At 40.3% G+C, this 24,146-nt stretch overlaps 1 protein-coding gene across 1 annotated transcript; it reads right to left on the bottom strand.

Annotated features, from left to right (window-relative positions):
- Positions 1–22,702: 22,702 nt before the first annotated feature.
- LOC145158374 (uncharacterized) lies at positions 22,703–23,269 on the bottom strand. Its single transcript, XM_079077283.1, has one exon. The coding sequence runs from the start codon at positions 23,267–23,269 to the stop codon at positions 22,703–22,705; it is 567 nt and encodes a 188-aa protein (XP_078933409.1).
- Positions 23,270–24,146: the final 877 nt, after the last annotated feature.

A 24,146-nucleotide genomic window follows, 5' to 3' on the forward strand; every position in this document is an offset into this window, starting at 1 on the left:
GTAAACCTATTGTTAATTACTAGCACACGACTTGAGGGTTCTAACCTATCGTGTTGACATATTCTTGTTTCTATGCCATTCCAGTTTGGTTAACTATGCATGTGAGTTCTATGAGTTCTCAATAGGTTGCATAGGGGCAAGGCACCTTAATCAATGGAAACTACATTGAAAGGTAGGGGTGCGCTGCTCAATAACTTGGAAGCAATGATAGGACCCTTGATGGCAAGGAATAGAGAATGAACAAGTTCTGTCCGTAAGAGTTTGGATTTGTCACAAACATTATCTTATGATTATGGATATGACGGATTCATATGGATAGGAATGCATACACCATAAAATCTAAGTGTCATAAGGTTTCTCTCATTCATGAAAATGATTGTGAGGAAATGCTTTCACTAGGAAGATTTTAATGAGATAGCAATTATGTAAATTGCATTCTCAAATTCGATTATGACTACGGCATCCCTCTTCATAGTTCGAATTGTGAGATTTGACAATTGGTTTGAACATTCGAGACTTATTGCTATAAGTTCTAGAATTGTTTAGACACACATGTGAGCTGTCTAAGGAAAGGTGTATGAGTTGTTTTCTAGAAGCTTAGATAAAAGGCTTATCTAAGCACATCATATTGGAAATATGAACTTTGGAAGTCAATAAGTATTGTCCAATACTGTTTTCTGATACGTGTCAAATCTAGTGGGAGCATAAATGTTATGCTGGAATGGATATAATCATCATGTTAGTGGGAGCATGATTATTATTTTAAGTGTTGCAAGTTGGCAATATTAATTATAGAAAAACAAAAGTTTCACTTTGCAAAGTTGCAGGGGTTGAAAAGTTTTTTTTTGCTATAATTAAGGGAGAGAATGTTATACTTCATTTCCAATCTAAAAGCTTAGATCGAGAAATTTTAATTGAATTTAGTCAAGGGTATATTTATTAATTGCATTCTCAAAGTTCGATTATGATTACGACATCCCTCTTCATAGTTCGAATTTTGAGAACACGGCAAATAGAAATATTATGGCGATATTATAGCAGGAAACTGGTAAAGTATCACGTTTTTTATTATGAATCGTATCCCATACGCTTCGGGTGTAGGATCGATTGCGTATGTTGTAATATTCGACCGTTCTAAAAATTTTCCAAATGCCTAGGGCGTTAAGAGGGAAAAGGGACTAGAACCGGTTTGACTAAAATAAATTGAACAACTGTCAACGACAATCTAAGGTTCGCTAAGGATTGGTCGCTTGTGAGCAGTTGGAAGTATAGTAATGAATGGACCATATCGACATTATTATGAATAGATAAGACTCTATTCACAATGAGTTGTTATATGGCAAATATGGAAATGTTTCCATATTGGGAGTTGGACGTTAAGAATTTATGTCTAGATTAGAAACTTCTATGCAAGAAGTATGTTCAAAGGAATGTACTTTGAATGTGAGACTTCATAACTATGGAATTGTCTTGTAACAATCTCCAATAGAGCACTTTGTAATTTCATTGGCAAAGTCTTTGTGATTTTGGTGTTGTGACATTACAAAGGGTCATTGCATAAAATGTTAGAATCTAACATATTCTAATAGTGGCAAGAATTTGGAATTCTTACACTTGTGATAAGGATTAGGAATTGTGAAATGAGTGTCATTGGAAATGTTTTCAATTGATCTGTTTCACAAAGTAAGGACCATATGTAAACATAGTGTGCATGCTTGGAGCATGGGACAACTGTTGTTATAATTTAAGTAATAAGTTGATTAACCGAAACATTATACAATGAATAATGTGTAATCAATATGGTGACTAAATAAAAGGAGTTTTATTTATACTCAAAAGTTTGGGGCCGTATTGGATTCGATTATTCTTGTGTTTCACTTTGCATGTTTTGACTTCCCGAATAATAAGATTATTCAAACGTTCCACAGTCGCTCATATTTTGGAAGTAGGTATGAAAGAAGACTATCGTGAATTGGTTTGTAGATTGTCTAAAGTGTATTAGACATAGCAAAAGTTTGTTGCAACGTTCATGAGTGCTTATGAATATGATTTGAGCATTGGATTAAACCCACGCTCACTTGGATCGCTTCATGGATTTTATCACGAGTGATTGGTGAGACAACAATATCTTATATTCTTGAAACCGAGACATGTGAGTTGTAATTTACGAGTCAGTTACATATTGATAATATGTAAACACACCAGTAACTTGGTGTTATAAAACATATTGTTGTGTGTGATTTGATGAGTAGGTACAAGCGAGCATTGAGTCGAAGTTTATCCGTTCCTTTTACCCAATGTGGGATAAAAGCGATATTTGTGGGCCCCTCGATGATTTAGTGATGACACCCTAAGCGCTTGGCCAAGCCGGGACTAAGTTGATGTGTTCAACTGTAGTCTGTTGTCAGTCGTCATAAATCGAAAATCGGGAAACAACACATGAACAGAGAGTATGATTAAAATCCATGTCTCAGTTCATATGATATCTAGAATGGAGGAATATACGATCCCTTATCTAAAGGACAGGTTACTGATAAGATCAGAGTTCGACAGCGTCTTTGAGAGCTACGATTGCTAATCGGATTCTACTTACATTATAGTTACTAGACTTATCCAAGTGGGAGACTGTTGGATTAGTGTCTAAGCCCGTAACTATATTTGGTATGTACTTGACCCGGTTGTGCATGGTCCTTTTGGGTTGCCTTCACCAAAGCAACTTGATAGGATGATTTATGGAGTAAGAGGATTAATTATGATTTATTAATATATTATATGAATAATATATTAAATGAGAAATCATATTGTTTAATTAATATTAGTCAAGAATTAATTGATAGTTAGTTTTGTGACTAAAAGACATTAATTAAACTTAGGGGACTAGAATTGTAATTATAAGATAATTGCAATTGGGCTATGGATCACCTTGGAACATAGGTTGGACGAATTCTATGGGAAGCCCATAAGGAATTCGTCCAAGGGGTGTTCTAAAGGAGTCTATGGGCTGCTTGGAGCCTAAGCAGTCAAATTAGGGTTTCCTTGTTTGATAACCCTAATAGCCTCACTATATAAAGACCCCGATGGCCCCAAAAACGTGGTGAACTCTTTTGGAAGAACCCTAGGACGTTTTTGGTGATCCTCCTCTTTCTTATAAGTCATTCTCTTGCTCTTGGTGTTTGTAAACCATTAGAGGAGTGACACTTGTGACTCTAAGCTCCAAAGAAAGAAGATAGAAGAGATTCAAGCCATTCTATAAGAGGTAATCATCTAGATCTGCTCTTATGTGATAATTTCGAAATGCATATGCTAAATTAGGGTTCTTGAGCCTTGGATGGATTGCATGTACAATAGAGAAACCTAGATCCAAGCATTAGGGTTTGTATGAGCACATAGGATGTTCTTTTGTATAAAACTCATCATCAACTATCGAGTTGGAATACCCCAGGCCCCTCAACCATCGGGTTGGAAAGCCAACATACTATAGGTACAATCAACGATCGGGTTGGAATACCCCAGGCCCCTCAACCATTAGGTTGGAGTGCCAACATAATATGGGTCCAATCATCCTCGGGTTGGAATACCCTCGGGCCCATTCAACCATCGGGTTGGTATGCCCCGGCATGTTGGCTTACGCACAAAGCAGTGAAGCCTCAGCCACTAACCAAACATGTGTACATATAACAGATAATCATACAACATTATACAGCCAGTCAAACAGATCTACATATCATTAAGCATAACATCATCCTATATACTAGGATACTGATCTAACAGATCACTACACAGGATACCGATCTAACAGATCACTACAGTACAATATCATGCATAACAAGATATCAATCCAATGGACCGACATTGGTGCCTTCGACCTGCAAGTACAGTGAGGAAAACTCACCTTGCAAACTGAATAGAACTGATGAGGTCCGACTCCGAACCACAACTCTCTAACCGATACCTATTTCCACCAAGTGACCATTTCCATCAAAATCCCAAAATACCCAAAATACCATCAAGGTCAAACTTGGTCAAAGTCAAAGTCAAATTCAACTGGTCAAACCCACAAAGTCAACCGAGTCAACCCAGCCAACTCGACCCAACCGAGTTGACCCAGTGCGAGTATGTGGGGCGTACTCCAGAGGTACGCTTAACGTACTCCAATCCTCGCATTGACCACCATCGGGGTGGTTGACTACATACGCGGGGCGTACATTTGCGTTCCCCAAACTCTGTTAAGTGCTTAATGGCTTAAGCACTCAGGTCCATACTTCAGATCTACAGTTCAAATGCACCCTAGAGTCATAAGGTTTCCAACTTTATGAGTTTACAAGCCCACAAAGTGTTTAACACAAGGTCTTAATCCATTAAGACTTTCTACAAAATACATGAAGCTATTCTAGCAATTGGGACCTCATTTTTATGGCTTAGGACCCTTCTGAGGGTCTGAAAGGACAACTCAATATGACAATAACAAACCATGCACAAGATGGGACCTTTGGGACAAGAAAAGCAACCTAAAACACCCAAAAATGGGATCTAACAACCAAAATATCAAGGTATAGACTTTATACCTTCTGGAGCTTCTCAAGAAGGCAAAGATCCCAGATCCACAAGCTTGCTTCCACTTCAAGCCTCGTTGATGCAACTTCTTCCTCCTTCAACACACCAAAAACACACTCTTGTGCTCAAAACACACACTAAGAGGGCTAGGGTTTGCAAAAATGTCTCAAGGGAAATGGAGGCTCAAAAGGTGAGGAAAAATGGGACATAAGGTTGCTTAAATACCACCCAAACCCTAAAAATTAGGGTTTCCTCCTGACTCTAGTACGCCCCGCATACATAAGTGTACGCCCAGCGTACTAGGGCGTACCCTAGTATGCTCAGTGTACACACATGTAAGCATGGCGTACTCCTCCTGCCCTAATTACGAAATTTCCACTAGACTTCAAAGCATAACTTCTTGGACTTAGGGACCAAAATAACATGAAATAAAATTATAGGGGTGTATTTAGAAATACTTAAACATCGGTATGCTACAATTCTCCCCTACTTTAACTAGAATTCGTCCTCGAAGTCTGTTGCAACGAACAACTCAGGATAATGCTCCCACATCTCATCCTCCGGCTCCCAGGTCCACTCGGATCCCCTCTGATGCTGCGATTGTACCATTACCAAAGGTATCTCCTTGTTGGCGGACAAGTTAGGACCAGGGAGGTCTCGGCTGCTTTTGGAAATCAGCTAGGGAGCAACAATATGAGTCGAGGCAGTATTAGTGATTTAGGATTCATGAGTGGAGTCGCTTCATTATTGGGGGCATATGCTAAGTCACTTGCAGTTTGGATTAAATAATCTTAGAGTAATGGATTTGGCCCTGTTGTGCAGCTCTTGTCTAATTCTAACCGTTGCAGGGACGAATCTTCTACTCGAAGGATTATCTGAGCCTTCTGTCAAGTATAAGTGTTCGGAAGCAGTATATGGTTAGTTATTTTGGTTCCTAATGGAGGCATCGGGATAATCAAGGGTTGGAAGTGTTTTTTTGGTCTGGAATTCAATGAGGAATTGGCATGGTAGTGGTTCAGTGTAGGCAGCCTGTCGTGGAGTCATACTAATTTGGGATTTCAGATTTCGGTAAAAGTAGGGTTAGTTTTCTGCATGGGATTATGGATTCGTCTTATTCGGGTTTGAAAGTTCTAACTGTTGGATATAGTGTCTAAGTCCATAACTTTATTTGGTATGTACTTGACCCGACCCGGCATGGTCCATTTGGGTTGCATGGCATTGCAATACTTGGATAGACTAGATGAGAGAATAAGGCACTTATGATTATTAATATATTATAAGTTCTAATATATTAATAATAGTATTATTTAATTAGTATTGATCAAGTATTAATCTAGTATTAATTTGGTGATCAAAGTGAGACTAATTAAATATATAGGGTTGATTATGACAATCATCAATTCTTTTATGGTGGATTAATGATCCATGGTTTATGGGTTTGGTTATAACCATATGGAGCTCCATGGATAGTCCATGGGAGTTACAAACCCATGGGTCATGAGAAATCAATAGTCATGACAATTAAGGACATTCATATGTAAACCTTAATTGTGACAACACTATAAAAGGAACCCTATGGCTAGCAAAATCGTGACCTAGTTTTTCTAGTGAGGGCATAACCGATTTTCAAGTGTAAGAAGTATTCTCTCAAGTTATTCCAAGTCTTGTGGTGTTGTGTGAAGCATTTGAGGCACAACATTTGGGGTGCTAGGCTCACAAAGTCTTGAAGGAATCCAAGCAACAACAAGGTATGTATTTCTACTAGTTTTATGTTCTATGTAATCCCCATGCCATGCTAGTTAGGAAATAACCTTGAAAAAGAAATTTGCATGTATATAGAGAAAACATAGATTCAAGGTTATTAGGGTTGCATGTACACTTAGGAAGTGTTAGAATGCTCAAAACCCATCAGTGGTATCAGAGCCTAGGATTGTTTTCTGTAAACTTGATGCAAAACTGCTTAAAAATCGAAAATTCTGCACTCTGACGACTGGACTCGCCGAGTCCATGGGGAGGACTCGCCGAGTCCATGAACAAATTCATCCTACTCGACGAGTAGAATAATGCACTCGACGAGTAGGAGCGTGTTGGGCAGTTTTTTCGAGTTTTGTTGCTGAAAATGGATTAAGATCATTATCCCAATCTGTTTTGGACTTGTAAAATCTGTTTTTCAAAATGATAATGATTATGTTAACCCATTTTACATGACTTTTATCAATTTTCAAGTATTGTATATGTTTATATGATTTTCTTGAAATTGCTTGACATGAATTTGTGTTCATATGAGTTTAGAAGATCATAGGAATTATGTGTAACCTCCATGTGTGTTTAATTCATGATCTTAATGGCTATGATGGTGTCCATAACTTGTCCTCAAGTTATGGATAACCAAAAGTCACTTCTTTTAATTATGATTAAAGAACTAAAGAGGTTTCATAAAATGAAGAGTCTTCGTTTTTTTTATGAACCATTAAAACTCATAAGTTACAAATTGAAGAGATTGAAGAGACTTGGAATAGTTTCAAATCTTGCCCTCAAGTTTTGGAATTTGAAAAGTCTTACACTTTAATACTTTAATTCCAAATTAAACCTTAGATTTTTAAAAAGTTTAAAAATCAACACTTATACTATTATTATAATTTTATTATATAGATATGTATAAGAATATGTCATTCTTACCGTTAGTAGGCCTCATTCACGAAGTCGGTCTATAAGGGGGGTATAAGGTTGTTGCCTATAAAATGGTGACTTAATGGGTGTCCACTCTCACCCACCGCTTCCTTGATCGGTGGAGGGTCGTTAGCCGAACGGGTAGGATACGACTTTAAATACTCGTTAAAAGTATAATGAATTATAAAGTAACTATACATTATAAACTCCCAATCTTAGTTACTTTAGGAAAATGTGAAATTGGTGCTAGCCCATAAAATTACACTTTGTACCTTACCAAGTCGTTAGTGGAGCGTGTGTGGTTAACCGGCACACTAACATGGACTAGTAAGAGTGGCAAAGGGTAACTTGACCTTATTATAGATCGGTGGAGCGTGTGTGGTTAACCGGCACATCGATTAGGTAATATTGTTGAGGGTACCAAGTCAATTTGTGTGGTTATTCACACCTTGTTTGTGATCCTCGGCATCCCAGTCACAAACTTGAGAGGGCACAATCGAGATTCAAACATGCCATTGAAAAGTTCAATGTATCTCAAAAGATCTAGGAGTTTCAAAACCAATAAAACCTAATAATAAAATATTTTGTTCTTATGGTGGAAATTGGTAAATCGTCATTTACCTACCTTCAAATATTTTATAGTATGGATTACGGCATCCCTCTTCCAACTATAAATAGTTTGTTGGATCCTAGCCTTAATATTTCATTTGGGTGAATTATTAAGGATTCCTAATCTAATGAAACTTGTCTTTCTTTCCTTTCAGATGTCTTCCAACAATGTTTCTGGCTCAAACCCAACAGGCTCCTTTTCCCTTATGAACTTATGTGGTAAGGTCATCTTTGATGGATCCAATTTCAATGAGTGGATCAGAAACATCAGAATGATTACCCGCTATGAGGACAAAGAATATGTCCTCGATAGGGAGCTTAAGGTTGTGAATGAAGCCACTGCTACTCCTGAAGAGTTTGCGGAGTTTGTTGCACATGAAAAGGATGCTACTAAAGTAGCATGCATCATGATGGCCACCATGACTCCTGAACTTCAAAAATCCTATGAAGATTTCTACCCCTATGAGATGCACCTGGATCTGATGGAAAGGTACCATCAGAGCGCGCGTCAGGAGAGGTATGAAATCATCTCCTCCATGATAACCGCAAGGATGAAGGATGGTGAACCCATCACCGGTCACTTGCAGAAGATGCAAAGGTTCGTTGACCGGTTGCTGAAGCTAAATGTTGACTTTCCTAAGGAAATGGCGATTGACATCATTCTCCATTCCTTACCTCCAAGTTATGATCAGTTTCGTATGACTTATCATATGAACAAGGAGGAAGTTACACTTAGCAAACTTCAAGGACTCTTAAGGACAACTGAAAATGGCCTTAAGGGTAAAGCGGTTGCTACTTCTACTCCTTCAACAGCCCCTGTTCTGGCTATTGGGCAGGGAAAGGGTAAGAAGAGGAAAAACCCTTCGAAGGGTACCAAGGGCAAGACTCTTGATGGTTCCTCTTCAAGTGGGACAAAGAAAGGTCCCATTACTCCTTCTTCAAACCCAAAGGAAGCACAGTGCTTCTATTGCCAGGATAATGGACACTTCAAGCGAAGCTGCCCTAAATATCTGCAAGATGTAAAGGATGGGAAGGTTAAACCCAACCATGCAGGTATTTACACAACATTGTCTAATAACTCATCTAATGCTAATTCTTGGGTGCTTGATACAGGTTGTGGTATTCACATTTGTACTGATTTGCAGGCACTAAGAAGAAGTGAGCAAGTGGAGCACGGGAAGATAAACTTAGTCATGGGCAACATGAAAGCATCACCTGTTACCAAGATAGGAGTTTATTCTTTATTGCTTAATAATGGGTTAATGTTAGATTTGAATAAGTGTTGTTACTCGCCCGAAATGGCGAGAAATATTATTTCTTTTCATGGCTTGTACAAACAAGGTTTTTCATTTTCATTTGATAATAAAAATGGTGCTATTAATGTTTATTACAATGATGTATTTTACTTTAAAGCATTACCTTGTGATGGTGTATATGAAGCCGTGAATGTTGTAGACAATCTAGGAAATAATGTGTTGTATATTGATTCTTCAGATAGCTTGGATAAAGCATCCTTGTGGCATTGTCGTCTTGGACATGTTAACAAGAAGCGCATAGGCCAACTCCAAAAGGCTGGAGTCTTGGAATCATTTGACCTCAAGTCAGATGATAGTTGCGAGTCTTGTTTACTTGGAAAAATGACAAAGTCACCATTCACAGGTACTTGTGATAGGGGTGAAGGTTTGTTGGACCTTGTACACATGGATGTGTGTGGGCCCTTCAGAGTTGCTACAAGGGATGCTAATCGCTATTATGTGACTTTTACTGATGATTACAGTAGATATGGATATATTTACTTAATCAAGCATAAGTCAGAAACCTTTGAAAAGTTCAGAGAGTTTAAGCAGGAAGTGGAGAATCAATTGGGCAGGAACATCAAGATGCTCCGATCCGATCGGGGAGGAGAGTATCTTAGCATTGACTTCCTTGACTATCTTAAGGAATGTGGGATTGTCTCACAATTGACACCTCCCAGAACACCACAGTTGAATGGTGTAGCTGAGAGGCGCAATCGAACCTTGTTGGATATGGTTCGTTCCATGATGAGTCGAGCTTCGTTACCAATCTCTTTCTGGGGGTATGCCTTAGAGACTGCCGCCCATATCCTTAATCTAGTCCCTACTAAAAAGGTTGCCAAAACACCTCACGAGATGTGGACTGGGAAAGTTCCCAATTTGGACCACATCAAGATTTGGGGTTGTGAAGCTTTCGTGAGGCGTGAGACTCATGATAAGCTTGAACCTCGAAGTGAGAGGTGTATTTTCATCGGCTACCCATAGAGATCCTTTGGTTACCTCTTCTACAGACCCAGTGATAATGTGGTTTTTTTAGCAAGAAGAGGAGTCTTTCGTGAGAGAGAATTCATAAGCCAAGGGGACAGTGGGAGGCAAATTGACCTTGAAGAGCTTCAAGAGTCAAGTGGTGAAGGAACCTCAAATGCTATCGACCAACCTGAGGAGGAAACTCCTGTTGATCCGATAGATGAGTCTGTACCTCCAAGACGTTCCACTAGGGTGAGGAACACACCTGATTTTTATTATGGTTATCACATCACCACTAAAGGTGATACATTTATTAGTGATAGTACACTAATAGATTTGGATGAACCTAATAATTACAGGGAAGCCATGGCAGGCCCTGAGTCTGCTAAATGGAAGGAGGCTATGGACAGCGAGATTCAGTCCATGTATGACAATCAAGTTTGGAACTTGGTTGACAATGTACCAGGTCGTAAGACAGTTGGGTACAAATGGATCTTCAAGAAGAAGACCGACATGGATGGGAAGGTACATACTTACAAAGCGCGACTGGTTGCGAAGGGCTTTACTCAAACTCCGGGAGTTGACTATGATGAGACCTTCTCACCAGTAGCTAAGATTAAGTCTATTAGAGTATTGTTAGCCATAGCTGCATTTCATGATTATGAAATATGGCAAATGGATGTCAAAACCGCTTTCCTTAATGGAAAGTTGGCTGAGGATGTTTACATGGATCAACCAGAGGGGTTTGTCGATACAAGATACCCTAATAGAGTGTGTAAGCTTGATAAATCCATTTATGGATTGAAACAAGCATCTCGCAGATGGAATCTTTGCTTTGATGAGAAAGTCAAAGAGTTTGGCTTTTCTAGGAGTGAGGATGAGTCTTGTGTGTATGTCAGGGCTAGTGGGAGCATAGTTAGCTTCTTGGTGTTGTATGTGGATGACATACTTCTCATAGGAAACGACGTCCCAACCTTGCAGGAGGTTAAGTCCTAGCTTAGGAAGTGTTTCGCTATGAAGGACCTAGGGGAAGCTGCCTATATCCTAGGGATAAGGATATTGAGAGATAGGAGTAAGAGACTGATTGGACTTAGTCAAAGTACTTACTTGGATAAGGTGCTGAAGAGGTTCAGCATGCAAGAATCCAAGAAAGGGGAATTACCCATCCAGGGTAATGCCAAGCTGAGTAAGACTCAGAGTCCGAGTACAGAGGCTGAGATAGCTGAGATGAGTCATATACCGTATGCTTCCGCTGTGGGCTCGATTATGTATGCTATGACTTGTACTCGCCCTGATGTGGCCTTTGCTTTGAGCATGGTCAGTAGATATCAAGGGAACCCTGGCAAGGCACACTGGACAGCGGTAAAGAACATTCTCAAGTATCTACAGAGGACTAAGGATTGGGTCCTTACCCTCGGAGGCAGTGATGACTTGAGAGTGGAAGGATATAGCGATGCTAGCTTCCAGACTGATAGGGATAATTTCCGCTCTCAGTCAGGCTGGGTCTTTATCCTAAATAGAGGGGCAATTACTTGGAAAAATTCCAAGCAGGAGACAGTAGCTGATTCTACTTGTGAATCAGAGTACATAGCAGCAAGTGAAGCAGCTAAGGAGGCAATATGGCTAAAGAACTTCATCGAAGACCTTGGAGTTGTACCAGCTATAAAGGAGCCAATGGAAATTTTATGTGACAGCGAAAGTGTGGTTGCTTTGGCTAAGGAACCGAGAGATCACGGGAGATCTAGGCACATTGACAGAAAATACCATTTCATCAGACATCGAATAGAAGAAGGACTCCTCGTGGCTAAGAGGGTATCATCAGATGAGAACCCGGCAGATCCCCTCACGAAGGGACTGAGCAGGGTTAAGCATTTACAGCATGCGAGGCGCATTGGGCTGAAGGATGATATTAGTTTCAATAATTAGATTCCTGAAACTTGTAAAATGTAATTGACATTTGATGATAAATAAAAGTTGTTATTTATTTATGAGTAAGGTGTTACTATCTTGTGTTGATTGTTTACTATGTTTCAATTTTGCATGTTTTTACTTCCAAAATAATTATGTTATTATTCAAACCATCCACAGTCAGTCAAACTTTGGAAGTAAGTATTGATTTAAGACTGTCATGAATTTGGCTTGTATGATTTGTCTAAAAGTGCTTTGGACAATGCAATGGTTGCTACAACATTCATGAGTACTCATAAGGGCTGAGTATTGGATCCAACCCACGCTCACTTCCATCACTTCATGGAATTTATCTCGAGTGATCGTGAGACGGTAATATCGTATAAATCTTCAAACCTAGAGATATGAGTTGTTGACTATGAGTTGGTTATTCATTGATTGCACGAAAACGCATTGGTAACTCGATGTCATAAAACGTGCCTTTGTGAATAATTCAACAAGTAGTTAGTACAAGCATATCAGTCGAAGTTTATCTGTTCCTTCTAGAAATAGAACCGATATCTGGGCCCCTCGATGATTTGGTTTTGACCTATGTACCGGGCCCGGTCAGAACCTAATTGATGTGTTCAATTTAGTTCTATGTCGAAACAAATCAGAGATCGAGAAACAAATGCTGGACAATAAGTAAGACCATGTTCCATGTGTTTGTCCGGCTGATGTCATGAGAACAGAGGATTATATGATCACTTATCTTAAATGGCGTATCATCATCATCTCAGTTCCGAGAGACTTTGAAAGAGCTACGATTGCTAGTCGGATTTTGAAGTCATATTTGAAAATATAGTTATTAGACTTATCCAAGTGGGAGACTGTTGGATATAGTGTCTAAGTCCATAACTTTATTTGGTATGTACTTGACCCGACCCGGCATGGTCCATTTGGGTTGCATGGCATTGCAATACTTGGATAGACTAGATGAGAGAATAAGGCACTTATGATTATTAATATATTATAAGTTCTAATATATTAATAATAGTATTATTTAATTAGTATTGATCAAGTATTAATCTAGTATTAATTTGGTGATCAAAGTGAGACTAATTAAATATATAGGGTTGATTATTACAATCATCAATTCTTTTATGGTGGATTAATGATCCATGGTTTATGGGTTTGGTTATAACCATATGGAGCTCCATGGATAGTCCATGGGAGTTACAAACCCATGGGTCATGAGAAATCAAGAGTCATGACAATTAAGGGCATTCATATGTAAACCCTAATTGTGACAACACTATAAAAGGAACCCTATGGCTAGCAAAATCGTGACCTAGTTTTTCTAGTGAGGGCATAACCGATTTTCAAGTGTAAGAAGTATTCTCTCAAGTTATTCCAAGTCTTGTGGTGTTGTGTGAAGCATTTGAGGCACAACATTTGGGGTGCTAGGCTCACAAAGTCTTGAAGGAATCCAAGCAACAACAAGGTATGTATTTCTACTAGTTTTATGTTCTATGTAATCCTCATGCCATTTTAGTTAGGAAATAACCTTGAAAAAGAAATATGCATGTATATAGAGAAAACATAGATTCAAGGTTATTAGGGTTGCATGTACACTTAGGAAGTGTTAGAATGCTCAAAACCCATCACTAACTGGGGTGGGTTCAGTTGCCTTGGGAAGGCCGTTGTATGCTCTAGGTTGTGGTTATGTCCCTCAGGCTGTCGGGCATGCCGCGGATGGTAAGCAATGATTTCGAGGACGAAATCGAATTTAAGTGGGGTAGAATTGTAACTCGGTTTTGAATCGCTTCATTATTCGGGGCTGTGGCCTGATCATCAGTTACATTAAGGCTTAGGGCCTTGGGGAAGAAAGGATTTGGCCCTTTTTAGATGTGGGTGTTATAGTCTATGTTTTCCAAGTGTTTGATGGTGTTCGGAGCCTAAGGTGAGTTGTTAGAAATGTAGGGATTCTCGTCACCTTTCTGTGGATATAAAGTTCGTTGTAAATGGACTTAGGACGAAGGAGTTAGGGCTGAAGGAAGTTTTAGGGTTTTGGAGGGCCCTTTTTGGAAGGTAGTATTGGCCACATTCTGTGCTGAGGTTTTGGCCATCGTTGGAGCTCGCACTCTGTCTTTCTGTGAGTTTCGTGCATGTGGAGCTCCCGCGTTCCATGGGGAGAAGGACCCCATTGCCAATAGGAGATAGTTAGCGGATATGGCTAACGTGTTCAGGACGAGTTTCTGCCCGGATGAATCGAAGACCAGATTTGCTTCCTGTCTTTTGAAGGACAGGGCACGGGATTGGTGGGAGGAGGTAGGATGTGAGGTGGGTGATGATGGTGTTGATGCGATGATGTGTTCGATCAGGTTCCGAGTTGAGTTTGCACCGGTGATTGAGGTGCAGCAGTTGGCGCGATAGTTTCAGGATCTCCTCCAGACTACTGAGACTGTGGCAGAGATTACCGCCAAGTTCCGGGAGAGGGATTTATTGGTTTTGCAGTATGCAACAGATGAGGAAATGAATAATGTAAGGTATCATGATATGCTGAGGGATGACATTAGGGAGTTTGTGAGTATATCAGGGTGCAATACCCTAAATGTTATTATTTCTAAATCCCGAGAGCGGGAGATCGATTTGGAGCACCTGGGGAAGAGGGGGCCAGATCAGGTGTAGGTATTGTAGGGTCCTGAGAAAAGACCCAAGATTTCAGATCAGCTATTGAGGGGCCAGCAGGGCCGTGGTCAGTGCAACATTTATGGGAAACAACACGATGGGGTTTTTCGTTCTAGGTTTTTTGGTTGCTACAAGTGTGGAATGGTTGGTCATGTCAGCTGGGATAGTCCTCAGGGGGCAAGCCCGTTATGTTTTCACTGCAACCAAGTGGGCCATAAGAAGGCCGACTGCCCGGTGATGAGGGGAGGAGCAGTGAGTGCACCTGCTCCGGTTACTTTGAGGATCACTGATGGTCGTGAGTTTAGGGCAGGAGCCCCGGCAGAGAGGAGTCGGGCATTGGAGTGTCATTCATGGGAGGTCAGGACTCCAGCAAGCGATATTGCGGGTATGTTATATTTTTCCTTCTCTTTGGTTGTTATCAGTATTTATGTTGCTTGGAATTTTGTATCAGTTTGGGTAAGCGTTATCAGTGAGTTAATTCTCTGTTATTGTTTGAGTTGTATCATCAAGAATTGTTATATGTCATTTGCATGCCATGAACCATTAGTGGGTCAGTAAGGGGGTTGTATCTTGTTGAGCGAATTTCAGTGTGTTTGGTGGTTGTTTCGGTTCTCTGTCGGGATCAGTTGAGGGGTATCATTTGGAAGGTCTATGGTCAAGGTCAGCGGGTTGGTTTTTCAGTAAAGTCAGGGTTCAGTGGTTTTAGCATTTGATCTGGTGGGGTTGGCAGTCACATGTGGAAGAACATGTGGGGTTGTTGGATTTGCTGAGATTTTAGGGAGTGATCATATGGTCTTCAAGTGTTGTGCGATCTTTGGGTTTGGCTAGTAATGGAACATTAGCATTGGTAATCGCAGGTTGTCTGCGGTTCAATCATAAGGGGTAAGATGAATTGGGAATCCTTCAACTTTGTGTGTTGGGAGAGCTTCGACGAATTCAAGTAGGGGAGAATTGTTCCAATTTTCAGAAACCGAATCATGCGTGAGACTTTGATGAGTTTCACATTTTCGTTGGGAGTTCAGGAAATTTCCAACAGTTGGTTTGCGCCTTCTTGGTGGTGGATAACAGGTTTTGATGAACCCAGGTTGGGGTTCCAAGCATGACCGGAGCCCGGTTTGGGGCGTATATCCTGGTGTGTGTTCGACTCAGGATGAGTTTGGATGGATTGATAGATGAGCGGTAAGACCATGGGTAGTGGCCATGGCAAGATAGGAGTGTTGTAAGACTACAGCGATGACCCGTAGCATTCACTAGTTGGCAGATAGTATGAGAGTGTTGTAAGACTGCAGGGTGGCCCGTAGCATTCACAGGTCCATGTGCAACGGTGAGGGTGTGGCAAATCCATGATTGGTCATGGATTTCTTCAGATGGATTTGACCAAGGTGGGTCAGTTCATAAGACTGTGTGGAGGCCACAACATGCATGGAATCAGGAAGTGGTAGGTCGTTGGAGACCGGTTGTGATATAAGACTACAGTTAGTCATGTAGCATCCACTATTAGCATTAGAGTTGGTGGCGTCAGGTTTGTCGGGCTTTTATGATCGGTTGGAGTCATAAGTGGCGAGACAGCTTGGGAAATTATGGCCAGTGAGGCTTTCATTCGGAAGTCGCGTGGGGAGACTATATGTCTTTTGACCCAGCAACCGGGCGTGAATTCGGTGTTTCAGTTAGTTGGCAGACAAGTTGGGACCAGGGAGGTCTCGACTGCTTTTGGAAAGCAGTTAGGGGGCAACAAGATGAGTCGAGGCGGTATTAGTGATTTGGGATTCGTGAGTGGAGTCGCTTCATTATTCAGGGCATATGCTAAGTCATTTGCAGTTTGGTTTAAATAATCTCATAGTAATGAATTTGGCCCTGTTGAGCAACCCTTGTCTGAGTCTAACTGTTACAGGGACGAATCTTCTACTCGAAGGATTATCTTAGCCTTCTGTTAAGTATAGGTGTTCCGCAGGAGTATATGGTCAGTGATTTTGGTTCCCAATGGAGGCATCAGGATAATCAAGGGTTGGAAGCGTTTTGTTTGGTCTGGAATTCAATGAGGATTTGGCATGGTAGTGGTTCAATGTAGGCGGCCTGTCGTGGAGTCATACCCATTTGGGATTTTCGGTTTCGGAAAAAGTAGGGTTGATTTTTTGTATGGGATTATGGATGATGGGTTTTAGGTAAAACAAATAAACTAGAAAAACAATTCCTAAGTTCACATGCAACCTACTTTGGATCTATGTTTTAACTATTGAACATATAACTTTGAATTGCAAAACAAGAACCCTAAGGAGAGAGGCTATTTTCGAAATTAACAAACTAGGGTTTTAGAATTACATACCTTTCAATTGTTATAGCAAACAATTGTTAATCCTCTTGAACTTGATCTTCTTGGAAGCCTAGCACCACAAATGTAATGCCTCTAATGGAATCACACCCAAGAACTAGCAAGAAGGAAACTTGAAGGAGAGAGGGTAGGGTATGCAAAAAATCGGCCTAGGGTTTCTTCCAAATACGGAGTGGCCGAATTTAGGAGCTGGGAGGCTCCTTATATAGCTGAGGGATCTAGGGTTTAAGGAAAACCCTAATACTCCTTTGCTTAGGGCCTAAGCTAACCCAAAGGCCATATCCAAAGCCCCTTGGACGAAATCCTTAGGGTTTCCCCTATAGATTTCGTCCACCTCCTTCCAAGGAGGTTCTGGAGCCTTCCACTCAACTATTAGATAATTGCAAACTAGTCCCTGCACTTTATAATTAATACTTTTAACCCCAAAATTAATTCTGATTAATTTCTGGCTAACTATTAATTAAACATAATGATTTCTAATTAATATATTAATCTTTTAACATTTTAATAAATCATTTATATTAATTCATTAATCTTATAATAAATCAATATCTCTCCTTTCATAATTTCCTTGTCCAGTTGCTAGGTTTGAGGGCAACCCAAAAGGACTGTGCTGCTATCAATTCAAGTACATACTAATTATAGTTATGGGCTTAGACACCTAATCCAACAATGGATTCGTCTTCTTCGGGTTGGAAAGTTCTGGTTGGGTTGGTTCGGTTGCCTTCGGAAGGTCGTTGTATGCTCTAGGTTGTGGTTGTGTCCCTCAGGCTGTCGGGCATGCCGGGGATGGTAAGGAATGATTTCGAGGACGAGATCAAATTTAAGTGGGGGAGAGTTGTAACACTCGGTTTCGAATTGCTTTATTATTCGGGGTTGTGGCCCGATCATCATTTATCTTAAGGCTTAGGGCCTTGGGGAAGAAAGGATTTGGCTCTTTTTCGATGTGGGTGTTATAGTCTATGTGATCCGAGTGTTCGATGGTGTTCAGAGCCCAAGGGTATAATCGTAATTTGATAGCTCAGTCCTTTATGAACTTTGGGTTTTTGGTTCGGGAAGTTTTAAGGCTAAGGTGAGTTGTTAAAAGTGTAGGGCTTCTCGTCACCTTTCCGTGGATATAAAGTTCGTTGGAAACGGACATAGGACGAAGGATTTAGGGTTGAAGGAAGTTTTAGAGTTTTGGAGGGCCATCTAGTACGCGGGGCGTACTAGATGTGTACGCGGGGGGTAATGGTTAAGCTGGGTGCGGATGGTCTTTGAGTACGCTTAGCTTACTAAGGGGTATGCGGGGCATACTCCCTTCAACACCAAACCCTAATTTTGGGGTTTTACCCCCTATATAAGCATCATTATAGCCTTCCTTTGGGTCTTTTAAGTCAGCCTCCATCCCCTTTAGCATACATTGAAACCCTAGAGTGCCTTGAGTGAGTTTTAGAGCTTGGAAGAGTGTTTATGGTGGTTTGTGTAAGAGAAGAAGAAAGTTGAAGACTCATTTCTTGGAGAAGAGCTTAGAGATCCAGTGTTAGCATCTTCATTTCGTGACTTTGGAGGTAAAATGTCCCTATATTGTCTACTCATTGTATAGATCTTATTTTGGGATTGTTTATGGTCATTTTAGCCTCTTTTGGTTGGTCCTTGTAAGCTAAGATTGTTCCAGAGGCTTAATCTTGTAGATCTAGACGTTTGAGGTGTCCCAAAGGCATAAAAATGTGATATTTATGGTTTATTTGGACTCATTCATGTGTTAAGACCTTTCATTAAGCTCTTTTGAGCTCTAGAGCCCCATTAAGTGTAACGACGTAAATTTCCAAAACAACTTTTCATTTTAAAAACATACTCTCATTCATAAAATATCATAGTAATCCAATGTAACACATGTTATCTCAATAAACAAATCCCAAGATCCTCAAATACATAAATCCTCTCAGTGTGTACGGATCATGCCGGCGCCTTCCCGCAATCCTCGCTAGTACCTGAAACACATAACACAACAACTGTAAGCATAAATGCTTAGTGAGTTCCCCAAAATACCACATGCAACACATACGCCACTCGAGGCTACAATACGACCCTCCGGTCGATGTGTCTCAGCGGGACCCTCCAGTCCTGTAGCTCGTTGGACCCTCTGGTCCGGTCATAGCTCGTCGGACCCTTCGGTCCAGTCTGTGTCGTTGGACCCTTCGGTCCGGTCTATATCGTTGGGCCCTCCGGCCCGGTCTATTCAACACATAGCATACATATAACACAATGCACATAACTCATATATATACACATGGCATACAAGACCCTCTGATCTACACATAAATACCACTCTAGGTAAAGTATAGTGAGAAGACTCACCTCAATGAAATTGGATAAACTCTCGTGCTCAACGTCCCGACTTAGCCTCCTCCTATTATTCAGATAACATCCCCGATCAATATTCACTCATGATCTCATCTCTACAGATTGGGTAGAAGGCCATTCTACCCTTCCCTGAACTCTCCTGAATCAGTCTTGACCAGAACCCTAAAGTCAACGAAAGTCAACGGTCAACTTTGACCCGACTCGTCGAGTGCACAAGGGCGACTCGGCGAGTCCATGCGGGTCCTCTGAATCCTTTCAGCCTCTCTTGGCTCGTCGAGTCATCCTTCCACTCGACGGGTTACACCTGTCACGAATCGCGGGGCAACCCCGACTCGACTCATCGAGTCCCATTATGGACTCGGCGAGTTGCCTCCATGTTCATCCTCAAATGACCTCCTAAGGTCAGATCTGCTTCCCGAACTATTAGATCTACCCTTCAAATGTTCAAATGTCACGTAAAGGTGCAACCTTTACGTGCATGCAACCCACAACAAGTCATAAATGGAGAAATAACTCTAAAAATGGCAACCTAGTCCCCAATCTTTCATTTGCTTGCATAAAGCTGAGGGATAGTGACTCTATGGACCTCTCATGGTCCAGATCTGATGCTATTAACACAAAGGGGGCCTCATACTCACTAGATCTTACATAAAAAGGAGGTAAAAACCCTAAAATCATGAAATCTATCATATCAACACGAAATAGAAGGGATTATACCTCCAGAGATGAACTCTCAAGATGATTAGCCCAGATCCAAGCTCCCTTCACGCTCTATATGGGTGTTTCCTTCTTCCTTCTAGCAAAACTACACCAAACGTGATGTATTATCCTCTTCTTGCTCTCAACTCTCTCACTGCTCTCTCTAGGGTTTCTCTGGGGTGCATTGGCCACAAATGGAGGCCATAAAGGCCTTTAAATAGGGCAAAGGCCCGAGGATTTAGGGTTTCACTTTACAGCGCGGACTCGCCGAGTCCACGTATCTACTCGTCGAGTCCGGTCATTAATCCAGTCAAGAACTCGCGATCCTACTCGGCGAGTCTGAGCGTCTACTCGCCGAGTCCCTCCATAAAACCCAAAATAAATAACTAAAATAAGATACCTGGGAATCCGAATGTTACATTAAGCCATGCATGCAAGTAAAGTTGCCAACTTTACGTGATAAGTCATCCATAGGAATCAAATCGGAGAGTTTGGAGCAAGGACTTAAGTGGTTAAGTGCTTAATGGAGAAAAATGGGGTCCAGGGGAGTACGCTTGGCGTACCCATCTGGTACGTTGAGTGTACTTACAGTTGTGGTTTATGGTTTTCAGGTACTTCCGGTTCGAAAGGGAGGGCCCGGCTGGCTCACAGCGCATACACCCGTGTTTTCCGCAACTCGTGATTTTGGGATTGTACTGTGATAATTGTTTTATTTTGAAATACCTCTAAATGTTTGAATAAAAAATAAATGAGTGTTTTTATTATATTAAAAATGAAATTTTTACCATCGTATTTTGGGATGTTACAGTACTAGGGCGCGCCCTAGTACGCTCAGCGTACACACATGTATGCATGGCGTACTCCTCCTGCCCTAATTTTGAAATTGCCATTAGGCTTCAAAGCATAACTTCTTGGACTTAGGGACCAAAATGACATGAAATAAAATTATAGGGATGGATTTAGAAATACGTGAACATAAGGATTTTACAGTACTCCCATAATTGCATTTTGGGCCATTTTTGGGCCTTAGGCTATGTTTAGTTGAGTTTAGTTTGGAAAGGGTAGAATGGTATTTTACCCTTAGTAAGAGAGATTATGTTTTGGATGTTAATTATGGGTTATTACACAAAGTATTAATTAGGGTGGGTTTTGGATGTGTTTACTGTGAGGACCCTTAGTAGCAGCAAGCGCGTGTGTGATTTAGTTATCTTCAGATTAAGGTGAGTAATCTCACTGTACTCGTGGGTCGAAGGCACCAATGTCGGCCCACTGGATTATGTATGTAGGATGCTAGCTGTCATTGTGACTCTTGCATGTTTGTATGATCGGGTTGAAATACACACTAGGGCTGGGCCCATGAGTATATGATGGGTTGAAAGAAACCCCAGGGTAAGGCCTCAGGGCTAGGCCCATTATTGTGTATTGGGTTGAAATAAACTCCAGGGCTCGGCCCACGATTGTATATTGGGTTGGAATATACCCCAGGGTTGGGCCCAACTGTATGTTTGGTATGTGGTACTTTGGGGAACTCACTAAGCCTTGTACTTACAGGTTAAGGTTATGGTTTCAGGTGTTGGGTTTTAAGCACTATAACACTCCTATGGTGCACATGTAACCCTAGATGCTTTGGATCTATGTTTTCTCTAATTATACATGCATTTTCAATTTTCCAAAGCATACATCCTAACTAGCATACAATTGAAGCTATACAATATAAAAACTAGTTTAGATGTATACCTCTTGATGTAGGGTGTAGTTCTTGGCCTTTGAAAGCTTGAGCACCTCAAGTGTGATGCCTCTAATGTGTCAAAAACACCAAATGCAAGAGGAGGCTTGAGAGAATAAGTTACTTAGCTCAAAATCGATTATGACTCTCTCAGAATCAATGGTGCAACGGATTTTGGCCATGAGGGGTTCCTTTTATAGTGTTGCAAATGCTAGGGTTACATCCATGCAAACCCTAATGCACCATGACCTTTCATATTACTTAGGCTCCATGTGTTAAACCTCCATGGACTATCTCATTGGTTTAGCCCATCCTAAATAACCATGGATCATTAGCCCACACTATAAGAATCTTTGATTTACATAATCAATCCCCATATATTTAATTAGTCTCTTTTGATCACAAAATTAATTATTGATCAATACTAATTAAATAATATGATTTCTCAATTAATATATTATACTTATAATATATTAATAAATCATAAATAACCTTATTCTCAGAAGTCCATCCTATCAAATTGCACTGGTGAAGGCAACCTAAAAGGACCATGCTACTATCGGGTCAAGTACATCCCAATTATAGTTATGGGCTTAGACACCTAATCCAACATCAAGTACTTCCGGCACGAAAGGGAAGAGTTTGGCATGATGACACAACATCCCCTCATGTTTCCGCACTTATGATTACTTTTACTCTGATGTTTTGGATAGTTTGTATCATGGTCGACTTTGATACTTATGATGTATGGAATTAATGATTTTAAAATGAAAAATTTGATCACTGGTTTTGGGTCATTTCAATGTGCTTCCGCCTTAATCTCAATTGGGTTCATGTTCTAGCTTTCATTGATCATGATCCCATTAATCTTGTTCTTCCTATTCTTATTGCTTACCCATCCATGAAAAAAGCTTGTATTTTCATCCCCGTTTATGGCCAAAGAATTCTGGATTTCTGTTTTAGATCAAAACTTATCACTTTTTCGAGTTTCGTGATTTTTTTGAAGCCATCTCGCCTTTTTACTCTTTCAAAATCCATGAACGCCCTTGATTCAACAATATGATCTAGCGAGTCCATCTTCAGATCTTCCAACTCTTTTGGATAACTAATCGCCCTCCATTCTTTAAGCCTCAACTTTAGATGTTTGAATTTGGCAGCAAGCAAACTATCTGCCATACCAAATCCTTGAAAATGAAGCCATGCGTTAGCTACGATACTAGAAAATTTATCCCTATCCATCCACGAGTTAAAAAAGCGAAATGGTGTGGGTCCAAAGTCAGTTGTTGTAGATGACAGAAGAACTGGGCAATGGTCTGATGTCTCCCTGAGGAGGACGGTGACAACGACATTCGGGTGAAGAGATAAGAAATCAGAGCAGACAAAAAATATGTCTAATTTACTTAATTTCAAGTCATCATGACAGAAATAAGTCATCCTGTGACCGCCCATTTTGAGATCAATCAACCCTCCTTCATGAATGAATCTATTAAAGCCCATTGCAGTTTGTGCACAAAAATTCGAGTCGAACCTTCATTAGCTCTGCAAACAGCATTAAAATCACCCATTAATATCCAAATTCCACCTTTTCGTTCTTTGAGATTAAGGAGATCCGCCCATAGTTTCTCTTTATCAGATATGGTTTGGGGACCGTAAATATCGGCTAAAACAACAGGTTTGTCAATTCCAACCCAATTGTCAATGTTGATCAGACAGTAACGAGATTTAATAACCTCCTCGGAAGTAAAGACAAGAGGATCCCAAATGTTGATTAGGCCCCAGATCAACCTGTTGCGTGAACTCTGTCCGCTGCGCATTGATCAGATCCCCAACAACTCGCCACATATATTTTATTTGTGTCCATCAATTGGGTTTCATGTATACTAATGAACTAAATGTTATGTTGTCTGACCAATCTACATACCCAAGATACCTTATGTTCTCCTGTTCCACGAATATGTGATGTCAAAGATATTCATTGATTAACATTCTTCTCCCCACCTTCACCCATAATTTCTTCTAAGATTGGTCACCTTTGCTATCTCAAAACCAAGTTCATTTATTATTTTGATTGTTTTCTATCTAAGCAAAACTTTTATGTTTATCAATATTGATTGACCTTGTATTTAAATAACAACTACAAAATTTGTATCATAATTTCTATTCAAATATTATATTTATTTTAACGAATATAAAATTTATTTACAACATGATCAATACGATTGTTTTTTTTGTATTTAATGACTAATTACTTTATATGCCGTTCAAAAATAAAAATAAAAATAACTATATATTTTCAATTGACGTGTCATGTCTTTTGATTGAATTTCACATGATACTTCATGTATTTGAACTTTTAGTTTTTCCGACTTTTATT

The sequence above is a fragment of the Lactuca virosa genome, chromosome 2 (assembly GCF_052849685.1).
Source record: "Lactuca virosa cultivar CGN04683 chromosome 2, Lactuca_virosa_CGN04683_v6, whole genome shotgun sequence".
Lineage (NCBI taxonomy): Eukaryota > Viridiplantae > Streptophyta > Magnoliopsida > Asterales > Asteraceae > Lactuca > Lactuca virosa.

Coding starts and splice junctions, on each gene's coding strand:
- LOC145158374 (XM_079077283.1), bottom strand. CDS start 23,269: ATGGGCTTTAATAGATTCATTCATGAAGGAGGGTTGATTGATCTCAAA.